The 14197-nt window shown below is 45.4% G+C and overlaps 1 protein-coding gene across 1 annotated transcript in view; it reads left to right on the forward strand.

The window, feature by feature from the left end:
• LOC126528484 (uncharacterized) overlaps positions 1 to 14197 on the forward strand; it is a 134854-nt gene that overhangs the window by 10098 nt on the left and 110559 nt on the right. Inside the window, exon 3 of the mRNA XM_050176362.3 lies at positions 10457 to 10536. Within this exon, the coding sequence (XP_050032319.2) occupies positions 10457 to 10536 (80 nt within the window). The remainder of the gene's footprint in view (positions 1 to 10456; positions 10537 to 14197) is intronic.

The following is a 14197-nucleotide window of genomic DNA, read 5'->3' on the forward strand; positions in this document are numbered from 1 at the left end:
AAAGGTCATTGACTTCAAGCCATGTGAGTCAGGTGTAGAAACTGCAAACAAAGAATCCATGAGTGTCATGGGGAAAGGAAGAGTTCAAATTCAGCTATCTGAAGAGTGCGGTGGGTCATTCGTCACGCTAGAAGATGTTCTTTATGTGCCCGACTTGAACGGCAACCTACTATCAGTCGGAAGAATTGAAGAGCGAGGTTTGCACGTGACGTTCGCCGAGGGCAAAGCCGAAGTTACGAAGGACACCGGTGAGCTGATCCTTACTGCAACTCGAGAAGGAAGACTGTACTCTGTCAAAGAAGAAATCATGTCGACAAAGATGGCAAAGACAAATGACACTGCTTTGTGGCACAGACGACTAGGCCACCTTCACCACGATGCTGTTAGACGCCTCTGTGGAGCTAGTGAAGGCTCTGTGAAAGACAAATGTGACACATGTTGTCTGGGAAAGCTAAGGCGAAGCAGTTTCCCGAAGGCTGAGGCAACACGGGCCAAGATTCCACTGGAGCTGGTGCATTCAGATGTGGTTGGAAAGATAACACCAACAACCAAAGGGGGCTCAAATTACTTTGTAACCTTCACAGACGACTACTCGAGATATACTGTGGTGTACCCCATGAAGGCCAAAAGCGAAGTGCTTCAGAAGTTTGACGAGTACAGACGCATGGCGGAAAATCTGCACAACACAAAGGTGAAGACCTTGCGTAGTGACAATGGAGGAGAGTACACAAGCAAAGAGTTCCACGAGTACTTGGCCAAGCATGGCATAAGGCACCAGCTGACCGTTCCTGGCACGCCTGAGCAGAATGGAGTCGCAGAGAGAATGAACCAAACATTGCTTGACATGACGAGGTGCCTTCTCATTGAATCAGGTGTCACCAAAAGGCTCTGGGCTGATGCCGTTGTCACTGCAAGCCACATCAGAAACAAGTGCCCATCAAAGGCGGTTGGAGGAGAGTCACCAGAAGCTCTGTGGACAGGGGGAGAAGTGAAACTGGACCACCTAAGAGTGTTTGGGTGTAGAGCATGGAGTGTGCGAAACAGACGGTGCAAGGGGAGCAAGTTGGACCCGAAAGCAGAGGAGTGCATACTGGTCGGCTACCTAGAAGGAGTGAAAGGGTACAAGCTGTGGAACCAGAAGGAAGATCGCTTCTTTGTAAGTCGGGACGTCACCTTTGAAGAAGAGTCCTTCCCATGCAAGATTACCCAAGTTGCAAATAGCAAGACTGAAGCGCATAGCGATACTTATTGCACAATCACATTACACGTTGAAGATAGCTTGAGTGAGCCACATGATATTGGTAGTTCAGATCGCAACGATACTGATTACAACTATGCTGAAGAAGTTGGCTCATCAGCTGACGAAGAAGGGGCAACTACACAGGACAAAGGAGCTACACAGCCACTGTCCAGTGGGACAGATTGTGGTACACAGGCACTAAGACGGTCGGAAAGACTGGCAAACAAGAAATCACGTCAAAGTGAATGTCACGGCTGCTGCATAGCCAGACAAAACAACCAAAGAGATCCAGAAACTCTACACGAAGCCTTATCTGCACCAGACAAGGAGGAATGGAGAGCAGCTATACAGAGTGAACTGGAGAGCCTCGAAGCTTCCAATAATGGGAGCTAGTGCCACGACCTAAAGACAGACAAGTAATAAAATGCAAGTGGGTGTTCCGCAAGAAATATGACGAAAATGGTGACCTAGAGCGATACAAGGCTCGGTTGGTTGCATGCGGGTACTCACAAGTGAAAGGTACCGATTACAAGGAAACCTTCTCTCCTGTAGTGAAGCTGAAGTCCGTCAGGACACTGCTGGCCATAGCAGTTGAGAGAAATTGGAAGATCCACCAGATGGACATCACGGCTGCATACCTAAATGGTATTCTAAAGGAGACCGTCTACATGGAACAACCGCAGCCTTTGAATGACTGCAAGAAGGATGAAGTGTGCCTTCTGAGGAAGAGCCTTTATGGGCTAAGGCAGTCTGGAAGGGAGTGGAACCTTGCTTTGGACAAAATGCTCAAGTCTGAAGGGATGACAAGATCAAGAGCAGAACCCTGTGTTTATGTCAGCAAGAAGAAGAACCTCATCGTAGGAGTCTACGTTGACGACTTGTTGATCATCGCAGAAGATGAGAAACAGATTGCTGACTTCAAGAGCTGCTTGGGACAAAGATTTGATGCAAGAGACTTGGGTGAAGCTAGCCACATTCTTTCAATACGACTGAAGAGAGAAAAGGATGGGAAATTAACATTGGACCAGACGGCCTATGCTAACGACATACTGGAGACGTTTGGCATGTCAGATGCAAAGGCAGCGTCATCTCCTTTGGATCCTGGAAGCAAGTACCAAAAAGGAGACAACGATAACCCACCTAATGAGGACCTGCCCCGCAAGTACAGACAAGCAATTGGTGCGTTGCTTTATCTTGTCGGAGGCACAAGGCCGGACTTAGCTTTTGCGACTGCTTACATGAGCCAGTTTAATGAACATCCCACAGAAGAACATTGGAATGGCATAAAGCACATTCTTCGCTATGTGAAACACACAAAGGATAATGCACTAGTGTACCAGCGAACTAGGAAGTGCATGCAAGCCTTTTGTGACGCAGACTGGGCTAGTGACAAAGCTGACAGGAAGTCATTCAGTGGGTATGTGTTCACGCTAGCTGGTGCTGCGATTTCCTGGAGTAGCAAGAAGCAGCAAAGCACTGCATTGTCAACAGTCGAAGCGGAATATGTAGCAATGTGTCACGCTACAAAGGAAGTAATATGGCTCCAAAATTTCATGAAGGAACTTAACGCGCAAGAATTCATGCACGAACCACAGATTTTAATGGCTGACAACCAGGGTGCAATTGCGCTTGCGAAAAGCCAAGTTACTTCAGACAGAAGCAAACACATTGACCTGAGGTATTATTTCCTGAGAGAAAAGGTTGAAGAGGGAAAATTACAACTCCAGTACATCGAATCGTCGAACAACTGTGCCGACCTCTTCACCAAGGCCTTAAATGGAAGAATGACTCTCAAGCACTGTGAATGTTTGGGCATCAAAAGTGTGGGAGCAATGACAGTCCATTAAGGGGGAGTGTCAGTAGTGTAATGGCCAGTCACGAGATGGCGCCATATGTCCATTGGTGCGCCACCGCCGTTTCACGTTTTCAAAGCCACTCATGTATATTTTCTCCCTCTCGTTTTCTTTTTTGCTCCGAGTTCTTTAAACAAAATGGCAGCTTGACAGTTGTGTGTCGTTTCGTTGGCTTCGTGCCAAATCCACTCAATCCGCGACCCCAAAAGATCTGGTCACCCTGCGTACTCAACAAAACCAACAAGTATCGCAGTACATGCAGCATCTCTATGGCTGACAGACAACCTCTGCGAACATCTATGGATGCAATGGACGTACCCTTCACCATGGAAGAACTTTCAGCGACTATAGCTGATACCAACAAAAAGTATTCTCCTGGCTTTGATGAAGTCAGCTATGAAGTTATAGCACACCTTTCCCGCCACTGCCATCTCCAACTGCTGGAAATCTACAATACTTTGTGGAAATGTGGTACGGTGCCTGCCGAATGGAAACTTGCTAAAATTGTACCTGTCATCAAGCCTGGGAAACAGCCGACCAGCTACGCATCTTTCCAACCTATCGCTCTGCTCAGCCGTGTTGGGAACCTAATGGAAAAAGATGATTCATAAGCAAATACATGGTTCCTTGAAACGCGAGGCATCTATCCCAAAGAAATGAATGACTTTCGGTGGAATAGATCAGCACTAGGCAATATAATATCCTTGATTTCCTCCGTAGAAGACCATCTAACTACTGGGCATATGCCATTCGTCATCTTCCTTGACATCAAAGCCGCCTTCGATTCTGTTTTACATGACTCAGTTCTTGAGACCCTCAAAGCTGTAGGTCTTTAAGATCGCCTTTATACATGGCTATCCAACTATCTCGAAAGATGGCAGGTTTGTATGGTAACTCCAGAAGGTCTGACATCTTGCTATACTGTTGAAAAAGGAGTTCCACAAGGGGCAGTCCTTAGCTCGTTACTATTCAGCATCACTCTCGTTAACTTGAAAAAGAGTCTACCAACTGGGGTACATATCATGCTGTACACTGATGACATCTGTTCATGGAGTGTGTCACAATATCGCTGAGTAACTCAGCAGCGACTACAGCAAGCGCTTTTCAACATGTCGTCGTATCTTACATTGTGGGGGCTACATCTATCACCAGAGAAGAGCGTTACTATGCCCTTTACTCACAAGCACATGGATGGCTACCCACTGGTACTTGGTAGGCAAGCCCTTCTCTACATACGGACACATCGCTTTCTCGGTGTCTTGATTGATCGTAATGTCTCCTGGACACCAGAAGTGAAACTGTTACGGGGGAGAATCTCCAGCGCATCCCAAATTATTATTCTTGCTGGACCCCAGTGGGGTAGCGACTGCCGGTCAGTGGTGATGCTTCATAATGCTTATGTTGTTAGACTCCTGCACTATAGCCTTCCTGTCCCCAACTAATGAGCTGCCCCAAACTAATAAGAAAATCTTGGAAGCAGCACGTAACAACAGCCTGCGTATTTGTCTTGATCTTCCGAAGGGGTCTTCTTGTATAGGGACAGTAGCCCAGGCCCACTGTTTAAGTCTTGACCTGCTACATACTCGGGAAACCACCCACATACATACATATGCATATGGTCCAAAACAAGAATCATTTCTTGAGAAATATCAAAATCCAAAACAATTCCGGATTTGGGCAAGTTGTTGGCGAAATTCCACTCACTATCCCCAAACAGGCACCACAGATCATGCCACTGCAGTTCCCTCCATGGAGTTGTTTCCTCTACATATTTCTAAAGTACATCCCTGGAATAGAGTCCTAAAAGAACAAGCCTCAAGCCGCTATTTTACAGACATTGCTGGCCATTGCAGCGAGAAGTACTCCACTATGAAGCACATATTTACTGATGGCTCCTCTACTCAACATACTTTTTCCTGTGGTACTTTCATTCCTTCGACAGACCACGCGTTTTCATGGCATTTAGAGCTAGTTACATTGTTTGAGCTGTATGTGGTGAAACAGGCGCTAAAATACGTACTACGGCAACTTCAACAACAATGAAAAATCTTCACAGATTCGAAAGCAGAATTGTAATGCCTTTGCGTGAAAAGCACTAAATCAAGCAATTACAGTTCGATCCAAGACATAGCATACCTACACCACTTGGCATCTAACGCTAAACATGCGATAGCATTTCAGTGGCTTCCAGGACACTGCGTTATAATAAGTAATGAAAAGGCAGATGAGGCAGCCTGCAAAGGACATCATTGCATAAAATTTATAAACGTTCTTTTCACTAAAAGTGAAGCTGCAGCTTTGGCGGAGCAATATGTACTCAGCTAAAGGTGTACAAGATAGTCTTCACCTTCAGGCAATTACAAGTCTTTATTCAACATCGACCCAGCACTCCAATCAAGGCTACCACACTGTCTACCACGGCATTTGGAGACCCTCTGTTACCGGCTTCGACTGAACGTTGCATACAGGAACAATATTCTTTTCCTCAATGGCCAACCACAAACCCATTTTGTGACAACTGTGGTGTGGTAGAATCTCTAGAGCACGTCTTGCTAAAGTGCCCAGCTTACAGAGACGAGTGACATCAATATAAGATAAACATGAAAAAGCTCGACCAAGGCCCCTTGGCATTGACACAGATGCTAGGTCCCTGGCCTTGCCCATTAAAACAGTGCAAAGCACTGGACTTCTGGTTCTCATATATTGAGTCAATCAGTTTACTGTCTAAACTATGACTCACACACGTCATCTCATCAAAACTATGATTTTATTTTGCATTTACCGTCTATATGTGTCGCATAGGGCACTTACCCTACTACTCACAACCTACTCAACCTGCATTTTTTACTTTTATTTTCCTTTCTTCTGCCCACCTTCTTCTAGGGTCTCTCTTCTCCTTCGTCCTATTCCCTGCAGAGTAGCATGTAGGTAAAAATACGCTGGCTAAACGCTCTGCATTTTCAATAAAGAGCCTTCTCTCACTCACTGAAGATTGGCGCATACCCAGTACTCCAGGTTGGTGCCAAAGTGGTTTGTTAAAGAGCAGCACATACCCAATGACTCAAGTTGATGTCAGAGTGGTTTGTTGAAGAGCAGCACATACTCAGTGGCTCAAGCTGTTGTCATAGAGGTTCACTGAAGACTGGCACATACGAAGTAACCCAGGTTGATGTCAAAGTGGTTTGTTGAAGAGCAGCACATACCCAGTGGCTCAAGTTGTTGTCATAGAGGTTCACTGAAGACTGGCACATACGAAGTAACCCAGGTTGATGTCAAAGTGGTTTGTTGAAGAGCAGCACATACCCAGTGGCTCAAGTTGTTGTCATAGAGGTTCACTGAAGACTGGCACATACGAAGTAACCCAGGTTGATGTCAAAGTGGTTTGTTGAAGAGCAGCACATACCCAGTGGCTCAAGTTGTTGTCATAGAGGTTCACTGAAGACTGGCACATACGAAGTAACCCAGGTTGATGTCAAAGTGGTTTGTTGAAGAGCAGCACATACCCAGTGACTCAAGTTGTCAAAGAGGTTCACTGAAGACTGGCGCATACGAAGTAACCCAGGTTGATGTCAAAGTGGTTTGTTGAAGAGCAGCACATACCCAGTGGCTCAAGTTGTTGTCATAGTGGTTCACTGAAGACTGGCACATACGAAGTAACCCAGGTTGATGTCAAAGTGGTTTGTTGAAGAGCAGCACATACCCAGTGGCTCAAGTTGTTGTCATAGAGGTTCACTGAAGACTGGCACATACGAAGTAACCCAGGTTGATGTCAAAGTGGTTTGTTGAAGAGCAGCACATACCCAGTGGCTCAAGTTGTTGTCATAGAGGTTCACTGAAGACTGGCACATACGAAGTAACCCAGGTTGATGTCAAAGTGGTTTGTTGAAGAGCAGCACATACCCAGTGGCCCAAGTTGTTGTCATAGAGGTTCACTGAAGACTGGCACAAACGAAGTAACCCAGGTTGATGTCAAAGTGGTTTGTTGAAGAGCAGCACATACCCAGTGACTCAAGTTGTCAAAGAGGTTCACTGAAGACTGGCACATACGAAGTAACCCAGGTTGATGTCAAAGTGGTTTGTTGAAGAGCAGCACATACCCAGTGGCTCAAGTTGTTGTCATAGAGGTTCACTGAAGACTGGCACATACGAAGTAACCCAGGTTGATGTCAAAGTGGTTTGTTGAAGAGCAGCACATACCCAGTGACTCAAGTTGTCAAAGAGGTTCACTGAAGACTGGTGCATACGCAGTAACCCAAGTTGATGTCAAAGTGGTTTGTTGAAGAGCAGCACATACCCAGTGGCTCAAGTTGTTGTCATAGAGGTTCACTGAAGACTGGCACATACGAAGTAACCCAGGTTGATGTCAAAGTGGTTTGTTGAAGAGCAGCACATACCCAGTGACTCAAGTTGTCAAAGAGGTTCACTGAAGACTGGTGCATACGCAGTAACCCAAGTTGATGTCAAAGTGGTTTGTTGAAGAGCAGCACATACCCAGTGACTCAAGTTGTTGTCAAAAAGGTTCACTGAATACGGGCGCATCCCAGTAACCCAGGATGGTGTCAAAGTGGTTTATTGAAGAGCAGCACATACCCAGTGATTCTAGTTGTTGTCAAAGAGGTTCAATAAAAACCGGAGCATGCCCAGTAGGCCAGTTGGTGTCGAAGTGGTTTATTGAAGAGCAGCACATGCCCAGTGACTCTAGTTGTCAAAGAAGTTCACTAAAGACTGGCACATACCCAGTAACCCAGGTTGGTGTCAAAGGGTTTGTTGAAGAGCAGCACATACCATGTAAACCAGGTTGGTGCCAAAGAGATTCACTGAAGATTAGCACATACCCATTCATCCAATTTGGTGTCAAAGAGATTCAATGAAGACTAACACATACCCAGTGATCCAGGTTGTTGTCGAAGAAGTTTGTTGAAGACTAGTACCCACCAAGTGACCCAGGTTGGTGTCAATGAGGTTTGTTGAAAAGCATCACTTACCCAGTGGCTCAAGTTGTCTAAGAGATTCATTGAAGACTAGCACATAGCCAGCTATGCAAGTTGGTCTAAAGAGATTCACTGAAGGCTGGCACATACCAAGTAACCCAGATTGTTGTCAAAGTGGTTTGTTGAAGGCCGGCACATACCCAGTAACCTAGATTGATGTGAAAGAGGTTTGTGGAAGAGCAGCACATACCCAGGAACCCAGGTTGATGTCTAAGGTTTGTTGAAGAGCAGCGCATACCCAGTGACTCAAGTTGTCAGAGGTTCACTGAAGATTGGCACATACCCAGTTGGTGTCAAAGAGGTTCACTGAGAGAGAGAGAGAGAGAGAGAAATTTATTTACAGAAAGGCAGAGGGGTCGGCCTGAGCTATAACTTCTCTGGCCTGCTACTCTACACTGGGGCAAAGGGACAGGGAGGGAAAGGGCTGATGAATGATGACGATGGTATAAGGAAGAGATGGGTATATACAAATTCACAGAGTTGTAGCATCTCTAAAGCCGTGCTTCCATCCCAGTGGCTTGGAGAAAAGCTATAGTGGCACTTATTATCAAGGCTGCGATTTTTGCATTAGGCCAACGACCTAAAAGAAACTCGTCTGATAGCGGCCTCTTATGGATCTTTGCAATGGAAGAGACCAGTTGCTGTTGTTCTTGTGTGTACGCGGGACACACGCAAAATATATGATAAAGTGTTTCTGGCACCTCACAGTATTCACAGTTTTGGCTAGTGTCACTGCCACCTATCATATGTCAGACCAGCACATACCCATTAACCCAGGTTTGTGTCAAAGAGATTTGTTGAAGAGCAACACATACCCTGTGACTCGAAGTTGTCAAAGAGGTTCACTGAAGACTGGCATATACTCAGCATCCCAGGTTGGTTTCAAAGATGGTCGTTGAATAGCAGCACATACCTAGTGACTCAAGTTGTCAGAGAGGTTCACTGAAGACTGGCACATGCCGAGTGACCCAGGTTGTTATCAAGTAGGTTCTTTGAAAAGCAGGACATACCCAGGGGCTCAAGTTGGTGTCAGAAAGTTAGTTAGTTAATTCGGGTTTAATGGCGCAAAAGCAACTAAGGCCATGCTGCGCCAGCCACAAGATATTAAGGATTCAAATGTTAAACAGTGGAAGCAGCGTTATTTTAGAGTCTGTGTAAAAAACCGGTTTCTTCTAGAAAGCTGAACAAGTCAGCGAAAGGTACTAGCGGTTCATCTCCGACTATTGAGGCTGGGTGTAAAGGTATGTGTAAGTTATAGAGATTCTGTAAAAGCTTGTGTCTCTGTGTTTCAATATTTGGACATGTCATAATAATGTGCATAACGGTGAGTGGTTCATGGCACTTCTCGCAAGTTGGCGGGTTTTCGTTTTGAAGTAGAAAATTGTGGGTCAGGTGCGTATGCCCGATTCGGAGTCTACATAGGATCACCCTCCCGCGTGTAGCCGTGCGCGGCTTAGCCGTGTCTGGGGAAAAGGGGATCCTGGGGGTTGAGCCGATGCTGGGTGTCTGGACCTTTAAGGCCCCCCGGCGGAGGCAACACACCTCTTCGGCCTCGGGGTGTCAGAAAGATTAATTGAAGAGCTGCACATACCCAGTGACCCAAGTTGGTGTCAAAAAGGTTCACTGAAGAGTCAACATACCCACTGACCCAAGTTGATGGTAAAACAGATAAACAGGCAGATAGTCCCCTGAAAGTCCATGAAGTTAGTGGCTAATAAAGGGAAAATCAGACATCCACCCATTTGTAGCTATTGCTACAACGGAAACCCATACGGTTTCTTCGAAAGAAAAGCCTCAGAGTTAATATTAATAATGGAATAAATTATTGTATTAATTACTTCTCTCCGCCTTGCGGGTTTTCGCAGGACTACTACGTCTAACTTACTGGCTTTGGCGTTGCACTGCTGAGCTCGAGGTTGCGGGTTTGATCCCCGCCATGGTGGCTACATTTCGATGGAGGCAAAAGGCAAAAACACTTGTGTGCATTAAAAAACCCCGAGGGGACAGAATTAATATAGTAGACCCCACTATGGGGAGATGCCTCATAATCAGATCGTGGTTTTGCTTGTAAAAATTCATAATTTATTGATTTTTGTTTTTTAATTAGATGGTTTGCTGTCAAAGGGAAGTGCTCCACCATGGAGGTGCAGCACTTCTTTAAAGCGAGGCCTGTACAGCGGTATAGATCATGTCACGTTGGCACCGTATGCTATGTAGTAGCCATATCAATCACTGTGTTCCTGCTGACAACTACCAGTCATCATCCTTTGCATAACTTGCCAGGAGGGTCTGCATGAAGGTAGCTTGACATGTTTACATGTTTTACATGTCAGAATTAACTGATTTTCTGGCCTCCTTTTTTTCTTCCGTAGCTGCCAGTTCAGCCGACCACTCGGTCATGATGTGGCACCTCAGCGAAGACAAGCGGGCACTTCGATTTGCTGGTCATACGGTAAGAAATCTAACTAGCATTTCATTGCAGTGGATTTCGCTAAGTGTCTTGGTGGAATTACTTGAATTCATCGAGTGAGCAGTTAGATCTTGATGAAATTTCACAGATCCAAATCTGGCTGAGGGAAACGAAATGCTGCGTGCTCACAATGGAAGTTGTCGAGTGCAGCTGGTACCTCATAGCCTTTTCATTTACGCATTTCAAATGCTTGTACATTATAATCTTTTCACAGCAATGTAGTGTCCAACATAAAGATGCCTTCATTATGTCAAGTATTTGTTGTAAGCCTGTATGCTGATGTAGGTGACAAAAAAAAATTGCGATCGCATGTATGTGAACAAAATGCAAACCTGATTTAAAATGCTGGCAGGTTGGGCTAGTTGGTTTTCTATTATGTTACAAGGGCAGATAGCTTGAAGCAGCAAATTAACGGGCACCAATGCAGACCACCATTGCCATTGTTAACAGGCAAGACCATTTCCCTGCCTGGCTTTAAGCTTTACATAAGGTTGCCATAGCAGCAGAGTTATCAAAGCAACAAGGAACAATGAGTAAGAAAAAAAAATTTGGTAGATATCAAGAGTTCCTCCAGCTCTGAACTCATTTGCTGCAACAGCAGTGGGTCCTCACAAGGGACATCATCTCCGTAACAAGTGTAATGTGGTCTTTATCTACTACATTATGATTTGCTATGGCCTCTGAAATATGTCCATGGACTCTCAGAGTTGTCACAGTGCACAACACCCCATGAAAATTGGCAAGTGCATACCTGCCAACTTCTGCAATTTTATTGTAAAATTTTTGGGGAGCTTGTGTACGCCTGTTATATTGACACCAAAAATTGTACAAGTTTTCCCTTGCATCTAGTTTAAAGGGGCACTGTAAAGAAACTCTGAATCAGTTTAGATTGCACTTTCGTTCATTTTGCAGTAATTGGTAAAATAATGTAAGAGAAAATGACAGTTAAAGTTTCATTTCTGGATTTCACACTGAAACCCCAGGGCCAGTACATCAGCGTGATGTCACGGATTTTAAAGCATTTTTTCACATATTGCCCATTTAGGTTCTGTGAAACTCTCGAAACTTCCTCACTTCAGTCTTGGGATCTTTTAGATTACAAGGTAGTTCAATTTTACCGATAAAATTTTGACTGGGTCAGAGCAGAGAGCATCAAAATTTATGATGTCATGGTGAGCTGTTGTGGGGAACATCAAGGTCGTATCACCACCTGCCTTTCGTTCTTGCATCTTTTCTGGTTTACCAAGTGCCTTCTCATGGCAAAAGTGACTTCATTTGTATTGGGGATCGCATGGAAATCAGCGTTTTTAGACAACCAGGCAGGTTAAAATGTGCAGATTTCCCAGATCATGCTTTTGACCAGAACATGAGAAACGGTAGTTCGCAGGAACAAGTTGGGAAAAGACAGAGACTGCTGTGAAGAAAGAGGATAAAGATAAAGTCGCAGTTCCGCCCAAAAGGGAAAACACTGATTGCGATAGCAAATTAGTAGATAGCTGTATGAATTAAGGATAGTAGTTTTATTGGCCGTATAAACTTGTAAATATTTGCTCAATAACTAAAGTAACAATGATAGAATGTGTAAGCATGACTGAACAAGGACGTAGAAAGAAACTGACACACAGAGACAGCGCTGTCTTTGTGTGTCTGCTTCTTTCTACGTCCTTGTTCAGTTGCACTTATACATTCTATCATGGATTCAAATCAACTGGCCTGCCAACGTGCTTTAACTAAATTAACAAGCACGGTGTCATGCGCGCACAGGTACACATGAACACATCTCGCTCGATGAGCGCGGAAACTCGGCTCTCAAAATGCTGGAGTGAGGAATCGCGGCAGCAGCAAGCAACTTGACCTTCGTGCATCTCTCACTGCGATGTGAACGAAACCTTGAAAGCACAGTGCATATGAAGCTACTGGCACTATGCGCACTTTGCAGCAGGTCACTTTCAAGACACACATGTGCCGGCAACGCGTCCCTACGGTGTCCGTAAAAGGCGTCAACCACAGTGTCTGCCATTTGCATGTCCAACACCGTAGTAGATGCCACAGATGTCTCCACTCTGTACGGAGTGGCGGCCGAGGAGGACGTCAAGGCACTCTAGCAGCTGCCAGAGAAGAATGCTCCCCTCCTTTGCCTGACCCCCCTGCCTCGTGCGCGACAAGAGAGGGCACGCTTCCGGCCCACATTCCTTGCTCATGCACGCGAGATTGAACCGTATTCGCAAGCTCACCCTAGCACGCTTTCACTCGCACATACAGCATGCGGCGCGCGGCGACAGTTTTATTGCCTTTGGACTTCATACAGAACCTCACGGCAATGGCGACGCCAAAGGCAGAAATGCGCCTTGAGTGTCCATCTAATTGCTATCACACACACAAAAAAGAGAAAGTCACCAAGACCCACATTTTCATGTGCTTTTTCATAAACTAAAAGAATGTAGCTGCCAAATAGTGTTTAAAGTTGTCCTTTTCTGTGACAAATATGTTAGGTATTATTTGTGCCTGTGTAGGAAACCGGCGGAAGCCAAAAATGTTGAAGGAAGGTAAGCTGTGACATGAGGCTGAGGTCACAGGCAATTCAGTGTGCCACGGGGGTGCTGTATAATCTCCCTCTCTCGTATGGCTCTGTCTATACAGTAAAATATTGGTAATTCAAATTCCACGAGGATGCCACAAAAATTCGGATTATACAAAATTCGTACTAGTAAAAGTCAGTGAAAAACATCGCTCGGTTAAAGCATGTATATAGTCCGACGTGGCCTGGGCACGCGCGCACATGTGCTACGTCATGTTGGCGTGAACAACGACATCTATACTTCGAATCATAGGCGCAGCCAACACAACCAGACGCGGCCAATGCGGTCCGACGTGCTCGGCGTTGAGATGGCTCATGCTCCATCCGCGCGTTCGTCGCGCTGACTGGCGCACAGAAAAAAGAAATGTCGCAGTTTCGCGAAGCATCGATTGCAATAGCAAATTAGTAGGTAGCTGTACGAAGTAAGGATAGTAGTTTTATCGGCCGCATAAACTTCTAAACATTCGCTTACTAACTAAATTAACAAGCATGGTGTCACGCGCACACAGGTAAGCATGAACATATCTCACTCGATGACCGCAGAAACTCGCTGAAAAACGCTGGAGGGAGGAAACGTGGCAGTAGCAGCAAGCAAATTGACCTTCATACAGCTCTCGCTTCAACGTGAACGAAATGCAGGATGCACATTGCATACGAAGCTACTGGCACTACACGCACTCTGCAAACGTCGCAGATCGGTTTGAAGATGAGGCCCACGCGGCGCGCGCGCACTTTGGCCACGTCACAGATCGCTTTACCTGAGTTCAGCCAAGCTCGTGCTGTTACTAGGCATCACAGTCGGAGAACTCGGAAGGTTATCAAGGCATCGCACATACATAGTAAAAAAAGGTGCATGTATTTGTTTTCCTTCAGTCGTGCTGCACGAGAAATAACTTTTTGTTTTCGAACAGCTAACTTTTCACTTTGTTTGTTTAACTACATGTTATATGTTCTCCAATTTGTTGCGAATAACCCTTGAGTTGAGAAACAGAGCTTGTGTCATCATGTCATCCTTGTCCGTGTTTTTTTTCTGTGGCGCCATTTCGAAAATGAACTCGTACCAAC

This window comes from Dermacentor andersoni, chromosome 9 (assembly GCF_023375885.2).
Source record: "Dermacentor andersoni chromosome 9, qqDerAnde1_hic_scaffold, whole genome shotgun sequence".
In the NCBI taxonomy this organism is placed as follows: domain Eukaryota; kingdom Metazoa; phylum Arthropoda; class Arachnida; order Ixodida; family Ixodidae; genus Dermacentor; species Dermacentor andersoni.